At 44.5% G+C, this 23,873-nt stretch overlaps 1 protein-coding gene across 11 annotated transcripts in view; it reads left to right on the plus strand.

Annotated features, from left to right (window-relative positions):
* Positions 1–23,873, plus strand: part of SPECC1 (sperm antigen with calponin homology and coiled-coil domains 1) — a 252,437-nt gene that overhangs the window by 78,253 nt on the left and 150,311 nt on the right. The window contains exon 1 of one of the 11 annotated variants that reach the window (XM_025278985.3): positions 18,680–18,903. The exons of the other annotated variants lie outside the window; for them this stretch is intronic. Within the exon in view, the coding sequence (XP_025134770.3) occupies positions 18,864–18,903 (40 nt within the window). The 5' untranslated portion in view covers positions 18,680–18,863. Of the gene's footprint in view, positions 1–18,679; positions 18,904–23,873 lie in introns of those variants that run through there. 11 annotated transcript variants of the gene reach the window in all.

The following is a 23,873-nucleotide window of genomic DNA, read 5'->3' on the forward strand; positions in this document are numbered from 1 at the left end:
TGATGCTTTCGAATTGTGGTGCTGGGGCAGACTCTTTTTTTTTTTTTTTTTTTTTTTTTTTTTTTTTTTTTAAATTTTATTTATTTTTAAACTTTACATAACTGTATTAGATTTGCCAAATATCAAAATGAATCCGCCACGGGTGTACATGTGTTCCCCATCCTGAACCCTCCTCCCTCCTCCCTCCCCATTCCATCCCTCTGGGTCGTCCCAGTGCACCAGCCCCGAGCATCCAGTATCATGCATCGAACCTGGACTGGCAACTCATTTCATACATGATATTTTACATGTTTCAATGCCATTCTCCCAAATCTTCCCACCCTCTCCCTCTCCCACAGAGTCCCTAAGACTGTTCTATACATCAGTGTCTCTTTTGCTGTCTCGTACACAGGCTTATTGTTACCATCTTTCTAAATTCCATATATATGCGTTCGTATACTGTATTGGTGTTTTTCTTTCTGGCTTACTTCACTCTGTATAATAGGCTCCAGTTTCATCCACCTCATTAGAACTGAGTCAAATGTATTCTTTTTAATGGCTGAATAATACTCCATTGTGTATATGTGCCACAGCTTTCTTATCCATTCATCTGCTGATGGACACCTAGGTTGCTTCCATGTCCTGGCTATTATAAACAGTGCTGCGATGAACATTGGGGTACTCGTGTCTCTTTCCCTTCTGGTTTCCTCAGTGTGTATGCCCAGCAGTGGGATTGCTGGACTATCAGGCAGGTCTATTTCCAGTTTTTTAAGGAATCTCCACACTGTGCTCCATAGTGGCTGTACTAGTTTGCATTCCCACCAACAGTGTAAGAGGGTTCCCTTTTCTCCACACCCTCTCCAGCATTTATTACTTGTAGACTTTTGGATCGCAGCCATTCTGACTGGTGTGAAATGGTACCTCATAGTGGTTTTGATTTGCATGTCTCTGATAATGAGTGATGTTGAGCATCTTTTCATGTGTTTGTTAGCCATCTGTATGTCTTCTTTGGAGAAATGTCTGTTTAGTTCTTTGGCCCATTTTTTGATTGGGTCATTTATTTTTCTGGAGTTGAGCTGTAGGAGTTGCTTGTATATTCTCGAGATTAGTGTTTGTCAGTTACTTCATTTGCTATTATCTTCTCCCATTCTGAAGGCTGTCTTTTCACCTTGCTAATGGTTTCCTTTGTTGTGCAGAAACTTTTAAGTTAATTAGGTCCCATTTGTTTATTTTTGCTTTTATTTCCAATATTCTGGGAGGTGGGTCATAGAGGATCCTGCTGTGATGTATGTCAGAGAGTGTTTTGCCTATGTTCTCCTCTAGGAGTTTTATAGTTTCTGGTCTTACGTTTAGATCTTTAATCCATTTTGAGTTTATTTTTGTGTATGGTGTTAGAAAGTGTTCTAGTTTCATTTTTTTACAAGTGGTTGACCAGAGTTCCCAGCACCACTTGTTAAAGAGATTGTCTTTAATCCATTGTATATTCTTGCCTCCTTTGTCAAAGATAAGGTGTCCATATGTGCGTGGATTTATCTCTGGGCTTTCTATTTTGTTCCATCGATCTATATTTCTGTCTTTGTGCCAGTACCATACTGTCTTGATAACTGTGGCTTTGTAGTAGAGCCTGAAGTCAGGTAGGTTGATTCCTCCAGTTCCATTCTTCTTTCTCAAGATCGCTTTGGCTATTCGAGGTTTTTTGTTTTTCCATACAAATTGTGAAATTATTTGTTCTAGCTCTGTGAAGAATGCTGTTGGTAGCTTGATAGGGATTGCATTGAATCTATAGATTGCTTTGGGTAGTATAGTCATTTTCACTACATTGATTCTTCCAATCCATGAACATGGTATATTTCTCCATCTGTTAGTGTCCTCTTTGATTTCTTTCACCAGTGTTTTATAGTTTTCTATATATAGGTCTTTAGATTCTTTAGGTAGATATATTCCTAAGTATTTTATTCTTTCCATTGCAATGGTGAATGGCATTGTTTCCTTAATTTCTCTTTCTGTTTTCTCATTATTAGTGTATAGGAATGCAAGGGATTTCTGTGTGTTGATTTTATATCCTGCAACTTTACTATAGTCATTGATTAGTTCTAGTAATTTTCTGGTGGAGTCTTTAGGGTTTTCTATGTAGAGGATCATGTCATCTGCAAACAGTGAGAGCTTTACTTCTTCTTTTCCAATTTGGATTCCTTTTATTTCTTTTTCTGTTCTGATTGCTGTGGCCAAAACTTCCAAAACTATGTTGAATAGTAATGGTGAAAGTGGGCACCCTTGTCTTGTTCCTGACTTTAGAGGAAATGCTTTCAATTTTTCACCATTGAGGATAATGTTTGCTGCGGGTTTGTCATATATAGCTTTTATTATGTTGAGGTATGTTCCTTCTATTCCTGATTTCTGGAGAGTTTTGATCATAAATGGATGTTGAATTTTGTCAAAGGCTTTCTCTGCATCTATTGAGATAATCATATGGTTTTTATTTTTCAATTTGTTAATGCGGTGTATTACATTGATTGATTTGCGGATATTGAAGAATCCTTGCATCCCTGGGATAAAGCCCACCTGGTCATGGTGTATGATCTTCTTAATGTGTTGTTGGATTCTGATTGCTAGAATTTTGTTAAGGATTTTTGCATCTATGTTCATCAATGATATTGGCCTGTAGTTTTCTTTTTTTGTGGGATCTTTGTCAGGTTTTGGTATTAGGGTGATGGTGGCCTCATAGAATGAGTTTGGAAGTTTACCATCCTCTGCAATTTTCTGGAAGTGTTTGAGCAGGATAGTTGTTAGCTCTTCTCTAAATTTTTGGTAGAATTCAGCTGTGAAGCCGTCTGGACCTGGGCTTTTGTTTGCCGGAAGATTTTTTATTACAGTTTCAATTTCCGTGCTTGGGATGGGTCTGTTAAGATTTTCTATTTCTTCCTGGTCGAGTTTTGGAAAGTTGTACTTTTCTAAGAATTTGTCCATTTCTTCCTCGTTGTCCATTTTATTGGCATATAATTGTTGATAGTAGTCTCTTATGATCCTTTGTATTTCTGTGTTGTCTGTTGTAATCTCTCCATTTTCATTTCTAATTTTATTGATTTGATTTTTCTCCCTTTGTTTCTTGATGAGTCTGGCTAATGGTTTGTCAATTTTATTTATCCTTTCAAAGAACCAGCTTTTGGTTTTGTTGATTTTTGCTATGGTCTCTTTTGTTTCTTTTGCATTTATTTCTGCTCTAATTTTTAAGATTTCTTTCCTTCTACTAACCCTGGGGTTCTTCATTTCTTCCTTTTCTAGTGGCTTTAGGTGTAGAGTTAGGTTATTTATTTGACTTTTTTCTTGTTTCTTGAGGTGTGCCTGTATTGCTATGAACATTCCCCTTAGGACTGCTTTTACCGTGTCCCACAGGTTTTGGGTTGTTGTGTTTTCATTTTCATTCGTTTCTATGCAAATTTTGATTTCTTTTTTGATTTCTTCTGTGACTTGTTGGTTATTCAGCAGCGTGTTGTTCAGCCTCCATATGTTGGATTTTTTAATAGTTTTTCTCCTGTAATTGAGATCTAATCTTACTGCATTGTGGTCAGAAAAGATGCTTGGAATGATTTCTATTTTTTTGAATTTAGCAAGGCTAGCTTTATGGCCCAGGATGTGATCTAGCCTGGAGAAGGTTCCATGTGCGCTTGAGAAAAAGGTGAAATTCATTGTTTTGGGATGAAATGTCCTATAGATATCAATTAGGTCTAACTGGTCTATTGTATCGTTTAAAGTTTGTGTTTCCTTGTTAATTTTCTGTTTAGTTGATCTATCCATAGGTGTGAGTGGGGTATTAAAGTCTCCCACTATTATTGTGTTATTGTTAATTTCTTCTTTCATACTTGTTAGCATTTGTCTTACATACTGCGGTGCTCCTGTGTTGGGTGCATATATATTTATAATTGTTATATCTTCTTCTTGGATTGATCCTTTGATCATTATGTAGTGACCATCTTTGTCTCTTTTCACAGTCTTTGTTTTAAAGTCTATTTTATCTGATATGAGTATTGCTACTCCTGCTTTCTTTTGGTCCCTATTTGCATGGAAAATCTTTTTCCAGCCCTTCACTTTCAGTCTGTATGTGTCCCCTGTTTTGAGGTGGGTCTCTTGTAGACAACATATGCAGGGGTCTTGTTTTTGTATCCATTCAGCCAGTCTTTGTCTTTTGGTTGGGGCATTCAACCCATTTACGTTTAAGGTAATTACTGATAAGTATGACCCCGTTGCCATTACTTTATTGTTTTGGGTTCGAATTTATACACCATTTTTGTGTTTCCTGTCTAGAGAATATCCTTTAGTATTTGTTGGAGAGCTGGTTTGGTGGTGCAGAATTCTCTCAGCTTTTGCTTGTCTGAAAAGCTTTTGATTTCTCCTTCATACTTGAATGAGATCCTTGCTGGGTACAATAATCTGGGCTGTAGATTATTTTCTTTCATCATTTTAAGTATGTCTTGCCATTCCCTCCTGGCTTGAAGAGTTTCTATTGAAAGATCAGCTGTTATCCTTATGGGAATTCCCTTGTGTGTTATTTGTTGTTTTTCCCTTGCTGCTTTTAATATTTGTTCTTTGTGTTTGATCTTTGTTAATTTGATTACTATGTGTCTTGGGGTGTTTCGCCTTGGGTTTATCCTGTTTGGGACTCTCTGGGTTTCTTGGACTTGGGTGATTATTTCCTTCCCCATTTTAGGGAAGTTTTCAACTATTATCTCCTCAAGTATTTTCTCATGGTCTTTCTTTTTGTCTTCTTCTTCTGGGACCCCTATGATTCGAATGTTGTAGCGTTTAATATTGTCCTGGAGGTCTCTGAGATTGTCCTCATTTCTTTTAATTCGTTTTTCTTTTGTCCTCTCTGATTCATTTATTTCTACCATTCTATCTTCTAATTCACTAATCCTATCTTCTGCCTCTGTTATTCTACTATTTGTTGCCTCCAGAGTGTTTTTAATTTCACTTATTGCATTATTCATTATATATTGACTCTTTTTATTTCTTCTAAGTCCTTGTTAAACCTTTCTTGCATCTTCTCAATCCTTGCCTCCAGGCTATTTATCTGTGATTCCATTTTAATTTCAAGATTTTGGATCAATTTCACTATCATTATTTGGAATTCTTTATCAGGTAGATTCCCTATCTCTTCCTCTTTGGTTTGGTTTGGTGGGCATTTATCCTGTTCCTTTATCTGCTGGCTATTCCTCTGTCTCTTCATCTTGTTTAAATTGCTGAGTTTGGGGTGTCCTTTCTGTATTCTGGCAGTTTGTGGAGTTCTCTTTATTGTGGCGTTTCCTCGCTGTGTGTGGGTTTGTACAGGTGGCTTGTCAAGGTTTCCTGGTTAGGGAAGCTTGTGTCGATGTTCTGGTGGATGGGGCTGTATTTCTTCTCTCTGGAGTGTAATGAAATGTCCAGTAATGAGTTATGAGATGTCTATGGTTTTGGGGTGACTTTGGGCAGCCTGTATCTTGAAGCTCAGGGCTGTGTTCCTTTGTTGCTGGAGAATTTGCTTGTTATGTCTTTCCCTGGAACTTGTTGGCCCTTGTGTGGTGCTTGGTTTCAGTGTCGGTATGGAGGCGTTTGATGAGCTCCTGTCAATTAATGTTCCTTGGAGTCAGGAGTTCCCTGGAGTCAGGGATTGGACTTAAGCCTCCTACTTCCAGTTATCGGTCTTAATTTTACAGTAGTTTCAAAACTTCTCCTTCTATACAGCACCACTGATAAAACATCTACGTTAAAGATGAAAAGTTTCTCTACTGTGAGGGTCACTCAGAGAGGTTCACAGCGTTACATGGAGAAGAGAAGAGGGAGGAGGGAGTTAGAGGTGACCCAAATGAGATGAGGTGGAATCAATAGTGGAGAGAGTGGGCTAGCCAGTAGTCACTTCCTTATGTGCACTCCACAACTGGACCACTCAGAGATGTTCACGGAGTTATACAGGGAAGAGAAGAAGGAGGCAGGAGACAGAGGTGGCCAGAAGGATAAAAGGGGGAAATGAAAAGGCGGGAGACAGATCCAGCCAGTAATCAGTTCCTTAAGTGTTCTCCACCGTCTGGAACACACAGAAATTCACAGAGTTGGGTAGAGTAGAGAGGGGTTAGGGAGGAGATACAGGTGACCTGGTGGAGAAAATGGAGAGTCCAAAGGGAGAGAGAGCAGTCAAGCCAGTAATCTCGTACACTAGTGAAAAATGGGTCCTGAAGATTGGGTTCTTAAAGGTACAAAATTGGTAAGAAATACATAAAAACAAAAATTAGAAATTAGAGTAGAGTTTGGAATTTCCAAAATGCGATGTTAATGAAAAGGAGAAGGAAAAGAAAGAGAGAAAAAACGAACAAAGAAAAACAAACAAGGTCGTGAAAGTAATAAAGAAACTACAGGTACAAAATTGATAACTAATACCAAACAGCAAAAATTAAAAATCCAGAGTAGAGTTTGGAATTTCAAAAATACAACGTTAAAAAAAAAAAAAAAAAGAAGAAGAAGAAGAAAAATAAAGAGAGAAAACAAACAAACCAACAAAAACAATGTCGCAAAAATTATAAAGAAAATACAGGTACAAAATTGATATCAAATACCAAAAAGCATAAATTAAAAATCTTGAGTAGAGTTTGGAATTGCAGATATACGATGTTATATAAACGAAGAAGAGAAAGAAACAGAGGAAAAAAAAAAAAAGTCACAGCAATTATGAAAAAAACTATAGGTACAAAATTGATAACATATATCAAAAGGCTAAAATTAAAAATCTCCTTTCGAAGAGTTGGGCTGCTTTTCTGGGTGCCTGATGTCCTCTGCCGGCATTCGGAAGTTGTTTTGTGGAATTTACTCGATGTTTAAATGCTCTTTTGATGAATTTGTGGGGGAGAAAGTGTTCTCCCGTCCTACTCCTCCGCCATCTTGGCTCCTCCCTCCGGGGCAGACTCTTGAGAGTCCCTTGGACTGCAGGGAGATCAAACCAGTCATTCCTAAAGGAAATCAACCCTGAATATTCATTGGAAGGGCAAATGCTGAAGCTGAAGCTCCAATACTTTGGCCACCTGATGCGAAGAGCTGACTCACTGGAAAAGACCGATACTGGGAAAGATTGAGGGCAGGAGGAGAAGAGGGCAGCAGAGGATGAAATGGTTGAATGACATCATCAACTCAATGGACATGAATTTGAGCAAACTCTGGGAGGTGGCAAAAGACAGGGAAGCCTGACATGCTGCAGTCCAAGGGGTCGCAAAGAGTTGGACACGACTGAGTGACTGAACAATACCTCCTGTCTTAACAGGTCGCTTTCATCCAGTCTTTTCAGACTATTCAGAGTGGTTTTTGAGGAAGCAATGTCTCTCTCTCTTTCTGCACTCCTGTTCATTGGTTTACAGAATAATTAAGTAATGTAAATAACATTGGTGGTACGACTAGCATGAACAGGGTTGAAACAATCCACCTACTTTCAGTATGCGGACATCCTAGGTGGAGGGGCTGAAGTGCATGCTTGTTCAGGGAGGAGCCTCCCAGCTGCCAGTGCCCAGGACACTGGTCAGTGCACCCTGTTCAGATGGGTGCCTCAGTGATCTTGGCAGGTTGGCTGTGGGTCAGTGCTGGAGGAGGGTAGATGAGAGGGCAGGTTTTGCAGCAGCAGGGCCCTTGTCCTGAGCTGCAGCTTTGGCTGGCCCAGCCCCGTGCTGAGACACCTCAGACAAGATCTCTGCCTTGGCTGCATAAGGGACTGGGGCAGAGCTCCTGCCTGGACCCAGCGCAGTCCTGCTATAGCCACGTCCCAGTCCTTTTCTTGCCTTGACTCCAGTCCTGGGCTACAGCAGGGCTGGTTCTCCAAACACACTCAGGACTTTGCCACAATCAGGTCTTTGTTTGTCCTGATGAGCCAGACCTGGCCCTGCCACTGGGCCTGCTCCTCCAGGATGTTCGTCCATGCCTGGAGCCCCTGCCCTCTCTGCTGCCACCCTCCTGCCACACTGGATGTTGACAGCAGTTCTGATCACCAGGAACAGACCAGCTCGTAAGCATCACCTCCTCCAGGAAGCCTTTCTGGATCCCTCGGCGGGCTGTGCTTTTTTCCCTTTTAAGGACACACTGCTTGTGTCCTTCTGTCCAGCCCTCCTGAGTCCTACCTGGTGCTGCTGCTCTGTCCTTCCTCCTCATTCTCTTCTGCTCCTGGGACCATGTGTTGGACCTGCTGGCAGCACACTCAGGAAGAAGGCCCATCCTGCTCGGGGGTGAGGCCTGTCTCTTCCCTTTTATCTCATCTTCTTCAAAGCGTGTATCTTTCTAGCCTTGATTCTTGGTAGTGAGGTACCCCTGGACTTCAGTCATGCTAATTGACTCACAGTGAGGACGGGGCTCTTTTTAGTTCAGAAATAATTCATAGAGCCCTGAAGGCTCATCTATTTAGCTCCCTTGACTTAAAACCCAGCTTTATGGAAGGGTAATTTACATATTGTCAAATTCACCCATTTAAGATGTGCAGGCTGATGATTTTTACACAATTTTCCGTGTTACAACCATCCATCATGACTGGGCTTTAGAACGTTCCCATCACACCAGAAGCGTGCTCGCGTCGTTTCCAGTCAATTCCTGTTTAACTCCAGCTGCAGGCAACTGCTTTCTGTCCCTATAGATCCACCCTCAACTTTGCTTGCTGCCTTCTGGAGCATTCTTCAGACCAACACATGCGCTGTTTGCCTGAGGAATTTCTTCTGATACACTTCATTCATCACCCTCTCTTTGACTCTCCCCGTGTTTAAGTTTCTCTTGGTTTCTCTTTGTATGAACCTTGTTGGCCTTTGACTTATTAGGAAACCTGAGTTTCCCCTTTTCCTTTAGAAAATGGAAAACTTGGAGTGTCATGTACAAAACATGTATTGGATAGTATTGACTGAGTAAAGCAGCCTTAGGCCCTCACTCTTGGGACTTCAAGAAACTATTGAGGGGAAGTTTGAAGTGGGGTGAAGTCAAGTTATAGTAATAAGTGAGCCGTGATACCCTGTGATCTACCTAGTCTTCCTCACCTTTCTTTCAAACATTGGCGAGCACTGATCTTTTTACTGTCTTCATAGTTTTGCCTTCTCCAGAATGTCATATGGGGTTTCCCAGGTGACTCAGTGGCAAAAAATACGCCTGCCGATGCAGGAGACGCAGGAGACTTCAGTTTGATCCTGGAGATGGGTATGGCAACCCACGCCAGTATCCTCGCCTGGAGAATCCCATGGACTGAAGAACCTGGTGGGCTACAATCTATGGGGTCTAAAAGAGTCTGACATGACACAGAGAATCAGCATGCACACAGAATGTCATATGACTGGAATCATACAGGATGTAACCTTTTCAGACTGTCTTCTTACACTTTGCAATCTACATTTAAGGTTCCTCCATGTCCTTCTGTGGTTTGACAGCTCGTTTCTTTTTAATTCTGAATAATGATATGTATGGACCACAGTTTGTGTGTCCATTTATCTATTCACCACCTTGCCTTTGGATAAATATCAAGGAGCGTGATGGATGTTATGTGGTGAGGATTTGTTTACTTTTGTAACAAACTGCCAGGTTGTCTTCCCAAGGGGCTGCACCATTTTGCATCCTCACAAACAATGAATGAGAGTTCCTGTTGCTCTTTATCATTGCCAGCATTTGGTATTGTCGGTGTTTGGGATTTTCACCATTCTAATACATGTGTCGTGGTATGGATTAAGATTTTTTAAAATCTTGGTACAAGCAGAAATTTGAAGTTTGATTAGGTATTTGCTAAGAGATTATTGTCAGTTTTTTTCAGTTGGGATAATGGAACTGTGGTTTTATTTTGTTTTTCTAAAGCATCCTTATCTTTGGAACACAAATTGAAACATTTGCCAATGAAATAAGATGTCTGGGGTTGCTTCACATTACTTGGGAATGGGGGGGAAAATGGATGATGGTATTTGAAACAAGGTTGACTATGAATTGATGTGTTGAAACTGGGTTGATAGAGGATCATTATAACATTGCTTTCTATTTTTTGTATATGTTAGAATTTTTAATAATAAATATTTAAAATTAAAGTAGCTCATGTTATTAAAAAGCGGTGGGCTCTTTGGTGTTTAGTAAGAATTTCAGCCTGTCTTCTAGCACCACCTTTAGAGTAAGCTCAGTCCTTAATGGCATCATGGAGAAGGAAGGGATATATGTTCAACAATTGTATATGTACTGGGTTAATATTTAAAGGATCCTCCCAGAAACTAAAGAATCTTCTGGTAATATACACAGTTTTACCTGACATTATTTAGAGAATATATGTGATTTTTTTCAAAGTGAATTTTTTAAATTACAAAAGCAAAAGCAGTACAATGTGCACTACAGCCAAATAAAAAACATATGGAGAAGCAAAAATAACAATAAAAGAACATAAAGGACATAAAATCTCACCCACTGCATTCAAAGAGAGCCACTCATTCTTCATCAGAACTTTGAGGTATAACTTTCCATCTGTGTGTTTGTGTCCAGATGTTTTTTGTTTGTTTGTTTATAAACAAAAAATAAGATTTATGTCCTTGATATATGTACCGTTCTGCTTTCTAGGGTAGCACGTCTGATACGTTGTTCAGGGCTGCATAGGCACCATTGTATGGTTGTGTCATCATTTATTTAACCATCATTTATTAGCCCCATTGTAGGACTTCCTTGGTGTCTCAGACGGTAAAGAATCTGCCTGCAATGCAGGAGACTCAGGTTCTGATCTCTGGGTTGGGAAGACCAGACTGAGCGGCTTTCCTCTTTCCATGTTAAACACTGAAGGTTTTTCCCAACTTTTTGCTGCTACAAACAGAAGGGGTCCTTATATTCAATCAGTTCAGTTCAGTTCAGTCGCTCAGTCCTGTCCGACTCTTTGTGACCTCATGAATCGCCACATGCCAGGCCTCCCTGTCCATCACCAACTCCCGGAGTTCACTCAAACTCATGTCCATCGAGTCAGTGATGCCATCCAGCCATCTCATCCTCTGTCGTCCCCTTCTCCTCCTGCCCTCAATTCCTCCCAGCATCAGAGTCTTTTCCAATGAGTCAACTCTTCACATGAGGTGGCCAAAGTATTGGAGTTTCAGCTTCATCATCATTCCTTCCAATGAACACCCAGGACTGATCTCCTTTAGGATGGACTGGTTGGATCTCCTTGCAGTCCAAAGGACTCTCAAGACTCTTCTCCAACACCACAGTTCAAAAGCATCAATTCTTCGGCGCTCAGCTTTCTTCACAGTCCAACTCTCACATCCATATATGACCACTGGAAAAACCATAGCCTTGACTAGACGGACCTTTGTTGGCAAAGTAATGTCTCTGCTTTTCAATATGCTATCTAGGTTGGTCATAACTTTCCTTCCAAGGAGTAAGCGTCTTTTAATTTCATGGCTGCGGTCACCATCTGCAGTGATTTTGGAGCCCCCAAAAATAAAGTCTGCCACTGTTTCCACTGTTTCCCCATCGATTTCCCATGAAGTGTTGGGACCGGATGCCATGATCTTCGTTTTCTGAATGTTGAGCTTTAAGCCAACTTTTTCACTCTCCACTTTCACTTTCATCAAGAGGCTTTTGAGTTCCTCTTCACTTTCTGCCATAAGGGTGGTGTCATCTGCATATCTGAGGTTATTGATATTTCTCCCGGCAATCTTGATTCCAGCTCGTGCTTCTTCCAGCCCAGTGTTTCTCATGATGTACTCTGCATATAAGTTAAATAAGCAGGGTGACAGTATACAGCCTTGACGTACTCCTTTTCCTATTTGGAACCAGTCTGTTGTTCCATGTCCAGTTCTAACTGTTGCTTCCTGATCTGCATATAGGTTTCTCAAGAGGCAGGTCAGGTGGTCTGGTATTCCCATCTCTTTCACAATTTTCCACAGTTTATTGTGATCCACACAGTCAAAGGCTTTGGCATAGTCTATAAAGCAGAGATAGATGCTTTTCTGGAACTCTCTTGCTTTTTTGATGATCCAGCGGATGTTGGCAATTTGATCTCTGGTTCCTCTGCCTTTTCTAAAACCAGCTTGAACATCTGGAAGTTCACTGTTCATGTACTGCTGAAGCCTGGCTTGGAGAATTTTGAGCATTACTTTACTAGCGTGTGAGATGAGTGCAATTGTGTGGTAGTTTGAGCATTCTTTGGCATTGCCTTTCTTTCAATGAGGATTCCTAAAAAGCCTCCGCGCCCCCAGTCTTCCTTAAATAACCATTTCAAATAGAGATAAAATAGAAAATACGTAATTTCAGGGTTTTTTTTTTTTTTTTTTGAGACAATTCAGGAAATTTTAATATGGACTGTGTTGTTTAGTCGGGTTCAAACCAGAGTTGGCAGGCGGATTCTTTACCACTGAGCCACCAGGGAAGCCCATGGACTGTATACTATATACTATTTTGAAAGTACTGTTTTTCGTAGGTTTGATTGTGGTATGGTAGGAGAGTTCAGGAGATTGTGCTGGAACTAGTTGGAGGGGAAATGTAATAATGTCATGTTGTCTGCTGCTGCTGGCTGCTGCTAAGTCGCTTCAGTCATGTCCGACTCTGTGTGACCCCACGGACGGCAGCCCACCAGGCTCCCCCATCCCTGGGATTCTCCAGGCAAGAACACTGGAGTGGGTTGCCATTTCCTTCTCCATTGTATGAAAGTGAAAAGTGAAAGGGAAGTCGCTCAGTCGTGTCTGACTCTAGCGACCCCATGGACTGCAGCCTACCAGACTCCTCTGTCCATGGGATTTTCCAGGCAAGAGCACTGGAGTGGGGTGCCATTGCCTTCTCCGATGTTGTCTGCAACATACTTCAAATGAGTCAATGAAGAAGAAAATGGAGAGGGATCAAGATAGAGGCAAATGTGGTAAAACGTTTCTAGTTTGTAAACAAGGTGATGTATATCGAAGGTGTTCACTGTAGTATTCCCTTTAGTGTTCACTGTAGTGTTCTGGCCGAACTTTTCTATGAATCTGAAAATGTTCACAGTGAAAGTTCGGACAAAAAAGAAGGCTTTCCCCCTTTTAATTTTATAAAATATTCATCCATGTTTACTTCCAGAACTTTTATATTTTCATCTTTTACAGTTAAATTTATATTGAATTGGAATTTATTTGGGGCATAAAGAGGGAGATATGGCTGTCACTTAATTTGAAGTGTTACTTTATGTTTAATCCTTTTGGGAATTTCCATTCTGTTGTAACCACACTGTTTTTCTGATGGAATTTTATGGCATATTTTTCCTTTTTTTAAAAAAAAAAATTATTTCTTTATTTTTAGCTGCACTGGGTCTCCATTGCTGCAAAGACTTTCTCTAGTTGCCGTGAGCAGGGGTCACTGTTTGTTGCGATGCTTGGGCTTCTCATTGCAGTGGCTTCTCTTGTTGCAGAGCACAGACTCTAGGCGAGTGGGCTTTAGTAGTGGTGGCGCATGGGCTTCACTGCTCCATGGCATGTGGAATGTTCCCTGACCAGGGATTGAACCTGTGTCCCCTGCATTGGCCGGTGGACTCTCAATCACTGGACTACCAGAGAAGCCTGCATGTTTTTATTTCTAATAAGGCAAATCTCTTCTTGTTATTCTTCCTCTTGCAAACTTTCTTAGGCTTTCTGATGCTTTATTCCTCCAGGTGAGTCTTGGAATAAACACATCAAGTTCATGATTCATTTGAATTTTGATAAAATTATATATTTTAACTATTTGGGCAGACATGATGTCTTTATAATGTTTACTCTTTTCACTTCAATGACATAGTATTTCCATGGAGAGCAAAAAATCCTTCAGAAGCTAAGTGACCATCACAGAACTATTTTGTTTGTTTGAGAAATTAGTGGCATATTATAGAGTAAGTAAATATGTTATTTACTTTAGTATTTATTAGATGTAGATGCAAAAAGGAGTAAGACAGCATCCTTGCCACTCGTGGAGTTCACAGTGTATAAAGAATAGTTTAAGTAACGTGGTTCTGTGGGAAAACTCAAGCATTTCCAAGGACAGCAGCACTGAAAGGGAGTATTTGATGCTGGCTGGGGTGAGCAAGCCCTCAGGGGAAGTGATGCCTGACCACGAATTTAGAGCAGAAAACCCGCATTTTCCAGGTAGCCAGGTTACAGCAGAGTTAAACCAGAGTGAAGAAAGCAGATAGGAAAGCGTAGGGGCTGAGACCAGGAGGGTGTGTGCAGGGCACCACAGCTGGCTTCGTGTTGCTGGGAGGTACAGGGAAGCCTTACTATTATTTTATTTTTAATATTTATTTATTTGGCTACCCCGGGTCTTAGTTGCAGCATGAGGGATCTTTAGTTGCGGCATGTGGGATCTAGTTCCCTGGGGACTGAGCCCAGGCCCCTTGCATTGGGAATGAGGAGTCTCAGCTACTGGAGCACCAGGTAAGTCCCAAGGGATGGTGTACTTTTGAAAGTAGTTTTGAGGCCAGAGTAACATGGTGGGAGGGTGCAAGATGATACCATGCAGGAGAACTGGGGACTTTATGCTACCAGTAGAGGAGAGCCCCAGATGGCTCGAGTGGTAAAGAAACCTCCTGCCAATGCAGGAGACGTAAGAGCGGTGGGTTTGATCCCTGGGTTGGGAAGATCCCCTGGAGAAGGAAATGGCACCCCACTCTAGTATTCTTACGTAGGAAACCCCATGGGCAGAGGAGCCTAAGTGAGCTATAGACCATGGGGTTAAAAAAGAGTCGGACATGACTGAAGCGACTTAGCAGAGCCTATAAACTCACTCATCCATTCATTCGCTGTTCTTGTGATGTTTTCACTCTGCTGGAGAGACAAGTAAACAAGTCCACTAAACAGTGGAAAGTGTCACAAGGTCCACAAAGCCAGGAAGTGTGTGTGTTGAGGGTTTCATTTACTCTTTCATGTGATAAGACAAGAGAAACTCCTCTTAAGCGAACAAATGGTATTTGACCAGAGATCTAGGAAGTGAGAGGTCTGTTGGAATGTGGGGGCAAGCATTTGGGTCAGAGGGAACAGTGAGTGCAAAAGCCCTGGAGTGGGAGCACCTTGGCTGATCTGGGGAACAGTGAGGAGGTGCTGCAGCAAGACCGGTGGCTGGGGAGGGAGGGGTGGGTGGGGGCAAGTCCACAGTGGAGGGATGGGGAGGGAATTCAGGGCCTTGGAGGCCATGGTGAGGGCTTGGCTTTTCCTCTGAAAGACAGAAAGAGCGTGTAAGTCGGGGGACTTGACCTGGGTCTTAGAAGCGTCGCTCTGTCATGTGAAGGTCAGACTGTAAAGAGCCAGGGGCAGAAGAAGGGAGGCTGGATCGGAGGCGGTGGCAGAGATACTGGTGGGAGGTGACTATGGGCTGGACTGGGTGGCAGCGGTGGAAGCGGTGAGTGGTGCTGAGAGATGGTGGCATTGACCACATACATCCTGACACATTCTGTTTACGGAGATGAGGGAGACTGTGTGAGACACTGATGGTAAAAAACCTAGAATTGGGTTTTGTTCCCATTAAACTGAGGAACCCAAGTTGAAGGCATCAAGATGGTAGTTGGGTAGATGAATCCAGAGTTCAGAAGGCAGGACCAAGCTCAAGACACACAGGCAGGACTTAAAAGCTACAGCTTGGCTGCAAAGGCCAAGTGAGAGGCCCTGAGCAAATTGGACGGAGGTGACCAGCCATGAGGGTACGCAGTGTCCAGAGGTCAGGGGATGAGGAGAAAGAAAGGAAGGGGACAGAGAGGAGAATGCCAGAGGAGGCAGGAAGCGAAGTGTGCTGTCCAGGAAGTGGAGGGAATAAACACGGTGAGCACCCAAGTGCCCTGGGTGGCCTGAAATGCTGAATGAAAGCTGAGGTGAACCAGTGTTCAGAGGATGCAAGAGCTGGAAACTGCCATCCTGCTTATGATTTTTTTCCTATTATGTATTTTCACTGCAAGAATTAGCGAGTTCGACCTTTTCCAGTCCTGTGGCCACTGCTGAGTTTTCCAAATTTGCTGGCATATGGCGTGCAGCACTTTCACAGCCTCATCTTTCAGGATTTGAAATAGCTCAACTGGAATTCCATCACCTCCACTAGCTTTGTTCGTAGTGATGCTTTTTAAGGCCCACTTGACTTCACATTCCAAGATGTCTGGCTCTAGGTGAGTGATCACACCATCGTGATTATCTTGGTCGTGAGATCTTTTTTGTACAGGTCTTCTGTGTATTCTTGCCACCTCTTCTTAATATCTTCTGCTTCATGGAAAAGAAATGCAAAAAAGCAAAATGGCTGTCTGGGGAGGCCTTACAAATAGCTGTGAAAAGAATAGAAGCGAAAAGCAAAGGAGAAAAGGAAAGATATAAGCATCTGAATGCAGAGTTCCAAAGAATAGCAAGGAGAGGTGAGAAAGCCTTCTTCAGTGATCAATGCAAAGAAATAGAGGAAAACAACAGAATGGGAAAGACTAGAGATCTCTTCAAGAAAATTTGAGATACCAAGGGAATATTTCATGCAAAGATGGGCTCGATAAAGGACAGAAATGGTATGGACCTAACAGAAGCAGAAGATATTAAGAAGAGGTGGCAAGAAAACACAAAAGAACTGTACAAAAAAGATCTTCACGACTAGGATAATCACGATGGTGTGATCACTGACCTAGAGCCAGACATCCTGAAATGTGAAGTCAAGTGGGCCTTAGAAAGCATCACTACGAACAAAGCTAGTGGAGGTGATGGAATTCAGTTGAGCTATTTCAAATCCTGAAAGATGAGGCTGTGAAAGTGCTGCACTCCATATGCCAGCAAATTTGGAAAATTCAGCAGTGGCCACAGGACTGGAAAAGGTCAGTTTTCATTCCAATCCCAAAGAAAGGCAATGCCAAAGAATGCTCAAACTACCGCACAATTGCACTCATCTCACACGCTAGTAAAGTAATGCTCAAAATTCTCCAAGCCAGGCTTCAGCAGTATGTGAACCGTGAACTTCCAGATGTTCAAGCTGGTTTTAGAAAAGGCAGAGGAACCAGAGATCAAATTCCCAACATCCGCTAGATCATCAAAAAAGCAAGAGAGTTCCAGAAAAGCATCTATCTCTGCTTTATAGACTATGCCAAAGCTTTGACTGTGTGGATCACAATAAACTGTGGAAAATTGTGAAAGAGATGGGAATACCAGACCCCCTGACCTGCCTCTTGAGAAACCTATATGCAGGTCAGGAAGCAACAGTTAGAACTGGACATGGAACAACAGACTGGTTCCTAATAGGAAAAGGAGCTCGTCAAGGCTGTATATTGTCACCCTGCTTATTTAACTTATATGCAGAGTACATCATGAGAAACGCTGGGCTGGAAGAAGCACGAGCTGGAATCAAGTTTGCCGGGAGAAATATCAATAACCTCAGATATGCAGATGACACCACCCTTATGGCAGAAAGTGAAGAGGAACTCAAAAGCCTCTTGATGAAAGTGAAAGTGGAGAGTGAAAAAGTTGGCTTAAAGCTCAACATTCAGAAAACGAAGATCATGGCATCTGGTCCCATCACTTCATGGCAAATAGATGGGGAAACAGTGGAAACAGTGGCAGACTTTATTTTGGGGGGCTCCAAAATCACTGCAGATGGTGATTGCAGCCATGAAATTAAAAGATGCTTACTCCTTGGAAGGAAAGTTATGACCAACCTAGATAGCATATTGAAAAGCAGAGACATTACTTTGCCAACAAAGGTCCGTCTAGTCAAGGCTATGGTTTTTCCAGTGGTCATTTATGGATGTGAGTTGGACTGTGAAGAAAGCTGAGTGCTGAAGAATTGATGCTTTTGAACTGTGGTGTTGGAGAAGACTCTTGAGAGTCCCTTGGACTGCAAGGAGATCCAACCAGTCCATTCTAAAGGAGATTGGTCCTGGGTGTTCATTGGAAGGAATGATGATGAAGCTGAAACTCCAATACTTTGGCCACCTCATGTGAAGAGTTGACTCATTGGAAAAGACTCTGATGCTGTGAGGGATTGGGGGCAGGAGGAGAAGGGGACGACAGAGGATGAGATGGCTGGATGGCATCACCGATTTGATGGACATGAGTTTGAGTGAACTCCGGGAGTTGGTGATGGACAGGGAGGCCTGGCGTTCAGCAGTTCATGGGGTCGCAAAGAGTCGGACAGGACTGAGCGACTGAACTGAACTGAAGCGTTTTCACTGCAAGGCTGACTATGAAAGTCGTTCAGGGTGGAAAGTCGTTTAGGGTGATTTCCGTAACTCAGTCATTTCAGAGAGCAGATCCTGCTCGTGACTGGCATGCATTTTTATTTTTAGTGGCAGCATTCATCGTGGAGAATGTTGTTAAAGCGTCTTCCTCACCACCTCCGCCTCAAAACTTGCTTGTTGGTCTATTCATTTATCTCAAAACTTAACTCAAAACTTACCCAGAAAATACTTAGGAAGCGCCTGTCGTATGCAACCCCAGGTTTTTCCCGATGGTGTGATATCTCATGCGCAGGACTGTGTCTTCCTCGTGACACCTGGCCTCGGCCTCCCCGCAGTGGGGTTTTTCCAGCCCGCAGTGTCCAGCTGCAGTTCCCAGCGGCCGCCCCTAGAGGCCGGAAGTCGGGCGGCGGGCGCGTCCCTCCCCCACCGGGGAGGAAGAGTCTGGGAGCCCCAGAGAGATATGCAGATAAGGGGGCGGGGCAGCCCGAGTCGAGGCAGACGGCCTGCAGAGGGAGGGGCGGTATGCAGATGAGGTGGGCGGGGCGTTCGGGTGCGCGGGCCGCGGGAGTCGAGGTGGGCGGGCCGCATGCAGATGAGCGAGCGCGGAGCGGCCGGCGGCCGCGGGGACTGAAGCGACGGCCCTTTCTTTGACTGGAGCGGACCCGCCAGACGCAGCCGCTTCGTCAGCCCGAGCCGGTGCGAGCGGCCGCGCGGTGGACGCGCCGTCTGAGGCGGCCGGCCGGCCGCTGCCCGAGGCGGCCGAGCCATGGGCAACCACTCGGGGCGGCCCGAGGATCCCGAAGCAGGTCTGTGCGGCGTGCCGGGGGTCGCCGCGCCCCCTCGCGCCTGGGAGCCCTTCCCCCACCGCCCCGGGCCGGGCCGCGCTGCCCGCGGGCGCCGGGGGGGCGAAAAGGCGAAGTTCCCGGGCGTGAGTCCCGCCTCTGGAATGCGCGGCGGGGGTGGCAGGCTCACCTGTGCCCGCGCCGCGACTGGGGAGCGCCGCCGGCTCACCTGGCGGCCAGACGGGCGGAGGGGGGCCGAGGGTAGGGGGCCGGGGGCGCCCCCGGGCTGGGGGAGGTCCGCGCGGACGTGTGGTCCCCGGCCGCGCCCGTGTCACACACTTTCCAGAGCCCAGTGGACGGTGCGAGAGGTCAGCAGGTCTGTTACTCACCCTCAGACGGGGGGCCGGACGGTGACTGTTGCTCACTCAGAACAGCGGGGACCGATCCCAGGACCCGTGCTTCCGGTCCTCACACGGGTCCTCAGAGACGGCTGGCTTCGTCCTCCGCCCCGAGGGTCAGCCTGGCCTCCCGCAGACGTAGACTCTGCTGGCCACGGGGTCGCGTTTGCGGATGAATAGGATGTTTCTGCCCAGTCACACACGCAAACGGTTTACTTAAGTGTCCCCAAGTGCGTGCTTGCCAGGAAAGGAGATGGTCCATCTCGGGCTGGAGTCCGGGGCCGGCAGGTGACCGGTCTGTGAATCTGGGACAGAGTCAGAACTCGAAACTCGTTTCCAGGGGGTGATTTTTAAATTTGAATTTGAATAAGGAAATTGCCCCGGCTTGTCCAGGTGACTTGTCCCCAAATCCGGGGCAGGGCTATCATTAAGATCTGGGTCTCTTAGCCTCCTTTCACTGGTCTCCACTCACCTGGGCAGGGAGGCTAGGCAGGGGCAGGCAGTGTCCTTGAGGCTGGGAGGCGGCTATGGTACATTGGACTGGTACAATCAGGATGGGAAACTTGGCCACAAGTGGAGACCATGGAGGAAAAACTATAGAGATGGGGTTACTGCATTGATTATGAAGTGGTGACTTTCTAAACTGCACAGCACTCCGCCAGCCTTCTTTGGGCAAAATAGCCAGTATTTGCAAATTAATGCACGTTTGCCTGTGTCCTAAACAGCCCTGCGGTAAGCTATTAGATAAGGGCTTCCCTCGGAGAAGGCGATGGCACCCCACTCCAGTACTCTTGCCCGGAAAATCCCATGGACGGAGGGGCCTGGTGGGCTGCAGTCCATGGGGTCGCTAGGAGTCAGACACGACTGAGCGACTTCACTTTCACTTTTCACTTTCATGCATTGGAGAAGGAAATGGCAACCCACTCCAGTGTTCTTGCCTGGAGAATCCCAGGGACGGGGGAGCCTGGTGGGCTGCCGTCTATGGGGTCGCACAGAGTCGGACACGACTGAAGCGACTTAGCAGCAGCAGCAGCAGCAACAACAAGGGCTTCCCTGGTGGCTCAGCAGTAAAGAATCCACCTTCTAGTGCAGGGAACTCAGGTTTAATCCCTGGGTCTGGAAGATCCCCTGGAGGAAGAAATGGCAACCCATTCCAGTATTCTTGCCTGGGAAATCCCATGGACAGAGGAACCTGGTGGGCCATAGTCCATGGGGTCGCAGAGTCGGGCATAACTAAACAAGAAAAGAATATGTAACATTTTAAACACATCTCATTAATATCCACTTGCCCTGTGTATTATTTTGTTGGTGTCAAAACTATGAAGAGACTGTGCCCCTTGTTAGTTTTTAAGTGTTATTTGGGTGCTTGTGTTCCAGTTTCTAACTGACCTTGCCTTTCAAAGCAATCTAATGAATAGCGGATGAAAAAGACATTTTTATGGCAGTGACTTATTTTATCGCACTTTTCTGAGTGCATACAATTTCAGTATAGGAACTCAAGTCTGATTTGCTGCAAGTAAAGATACCCAGTTAGAAAGTCTTAGGAAAGACTGTCTTGCTAGACTATTGTCAGCTGAAAATGTGCATATAACTTTAAGTGATCTCTGTGCTGTGATGAAATGCTATAGAATGCGCCAATGAGATCCCGGAAATGAGAGTTTTGTTAAAGATTAACACATCCTCAATCTGCTTTACCACCTTGCATGAGGCTGGGAGGGCAGGGCCTCCCATTGGCAGGTGTGGTGCATTGGACTAGACTCAGAGCAAGTGCTTCGAGGGTCCTCAGAGCAGGGGGCCCAAAGGTAAGCAGTGGAGGTGAGGAGGAGACAGGCACAGCAACACCCACACCTGATTTCTACACCAGTCCTATGTCAGCTTTGTCCTCTGAGGCGCAGACTCTTAAACAGAATTGGGAATGAAGGAGGGTTATTAGAGGGTAAAACGCCTGAGAAAGAAGGGGTGGGAACCTGAATCAGGCCAGGAGAGCCATTGGACCAGCACCCAGGAAAGGAAAAGGCAGCAGCAATTTTGGGCAGAGAACCTGCAAGTCTGACCAGGTCCCGGCCAGCTGCCAGGGAGCCCCTGAGAAGACTGCCCGGTAGAGGAGACCTGCTTGGGCAGTGAGAGCCAGGCCCTCGTCCTCTCACTGGGTCAGGCCTTGCTGAGGCTTCCTGGAGAAATGTGCCTTCAGCTCAAAAGCCGGGCTGAGTCCCAGTGGCACTGGCTCCTGAGTGTCAGTTCATACCTGTCCTTGCAGCTGAAGCCACAGTCTTTCTCGGAGGGAGATCCAAGCGGCACACCTCCTGGCTGACCCCCTTGAGACCTCAATTGCTCCAACAGGGAGGGGCTGTTAGAGGGTAAATGAGGCAGAATCCCCATCTCCACCCCCCATTCCACCCCATGAACCTCTGCAGGCAGGCCTGAGGCAGAAGGCAGGTTCTCAGCTGCGGCTACCTTTCCAGCCTTGAAACTGTCTGCCATGGTAGCAAGAATTCTTTTGTGTGGGGATGCAGTCCTTAGAGTTGAGTCACTGTGACTGACTGTGGCATTATGGGACGGACGGGAGAAATGAATCAAGCAAAAGACATGAGAGTGCGTGAATAAGGGCAGCTGGAATCTGAACCTGTCAAGGACCACATCCCTTACTTCCTCAAAGGTCTCAGTTAACAGTCCTTCAGTTTCCAGCCAGGTTTTCAGTGCCTGCAGATCAGAGAGGGATGCTGGGTATAGTCATGCAGGTTGTGCAAGGCTCAAAGACAGCTGGGAATAAAGAGTGGGCCAGGGTGGGATTGTATTGCTCCAGAGGAATGGTGCCATTTTATATTCACACATAGGTGCCCAATATGCTAAAGAAGCCTTATTTTCTACTTAGAGTTAAAACCTTAGAAGGCTATTCCCAGTGTCACCATGAGCTGACAGCTTCTTACTCTTGGCTTTAAATCTGCGTGTGTTGTTAAACAGTGGATACCAGTGATAGGAAACAAAAGTCAAAGCTTCGACCCCCACTCCCTCAGATTCCACTCCCTGTTGGTTAAGCTAACTGTGGTTAAAGATAGATCCCAGAATAGCCCCTTAAGACATTAAAAGTTGATTTCCCCTCACGCCCCGGTCCAGGGTGAGGTGGGGCCCTCTGAGAGTCATGTGGTTGTTAGAGGCTCAGGCTGGTAAATGTGTCTTCAGGGTCCAGCTCCCGGGTTCTGCTGACTCTGACGGCGGTCAGGAGAGGGGAGAGGACATGAGGATACTGTGGGGGCTAGTGGGGCTGGGCCTGGACGGGGTGCCCATCATCCCTACGGCATTCCCCTTCCCTACCTCCACCAGGCTCCGGCACCCAGCTCCACCTGGTGTGGAGCGGCTGGAAGGAGGCTCGGCCAGTGCCATGAAGAGGCCAGCAGGGATGTGAGGTCCACTCTCAACCACATCTGTGTCAATATTTTCTTAGGAAATTTTAGTCAGAAAAATTGAAAGGTATGTATAGCTAGCACCCGTAGACCCACCACAGAGTCTACAGTTAACATTCTGTTTCCGTTGCTTTATCCTGTTCATCCAGCTGTTCTTTCGTCAGTCCCTCTTTATTTTTGATGCATTTCAAGGAAATGGTGGTTATCTCTATAGTTCTACGTAATTTTGTATGTCTGTACTATTTCTTGATTTATTAGTTTTGAAGGTTGTATAGAGTGAGGAATTCAGTGCGTTTTTAGTACTGTATTTCTCTCTTCCTCTGTTCCTGCAAGCCATACTAAAATTTTCTGAATTTATTGTTAGTAAAGTGTTAATGGTGGGGTACAGTTATGGGTGTCTAGTTGTTGACTGTAAAACTTTGCTATATGAAATTTTCATTCAAAAAACAAAAATACTAAGGAAATCTTTTATTATTTATCGCTTGTATTTCTTGACTAACCAGCTTTAAATGGTGTCCTTGGCTCAGTAAAGAAGGATATGCTATCTCTACATTTCTTCTGCCATTTCCCCTACAGGCTCCATACCCTCTTCCCAGCCTTTTACAAAGCAAGAACATTCTGTCTCCTAATTAGTATCATTAAATCTCTGTGTGTTTGTAGGTTAATTCTTAAAGTTGAAAACCAGTCAGCATTTAAAATACTAGGCTCGAATATTTATCATGTACTGGAAAATCAAGTAGTGCATCTAGAGGTAGAAGAGAAGGAAATTCAGGCTTACATGATTTAATTTATAATCTGTGACAGGCAATATTACTTTAAAAGAAAAAAAATAGGGATTTCCCAGGTGGGCCAGTGGTTAATTAAGACCCTGCTCTTCCAATGCAAGGGACTTGGATTTGATCCCTGGTCAGGGAATTAAGATCCCACATGCCATGTGGTGTGACAAAAAAAAAAATTAAAGGAAATTTAGACGGAGTAAGTTGGCGCAGTGGTAAAGAATCCACCTGCCAGTGCAGGAGACGGAAGAGACGTGGGTTTGATCCCTGGGTCAGGAAAATCCTATGGAGAAGGAAATAGCAACTCACTTCAGTATTCTTGCCTGGAAAATTCCATGGACAGAGGAGACTGGCAGGCTATAGTCCATGGGGTCGAATAGAGTCAGATACGACTGACTGAGCACACAGTCACTATAGTT

This window comes from Bubalus bubalis, chromosome 3 (assembly GCF_019923935.1).
Source record: "Bubalus bubalis isolate 160015118507 breed Murrah chromosome 3, NDDB_SH_1, whole genome shotgun sequence".
In the NCBI taxonomy this organism is placed as follows: Eukaryota; Metazoa; Chordata; class Mammalia; order Artiodactyla; family Bovidae; genus Bubalus; species Bubalus bubalis.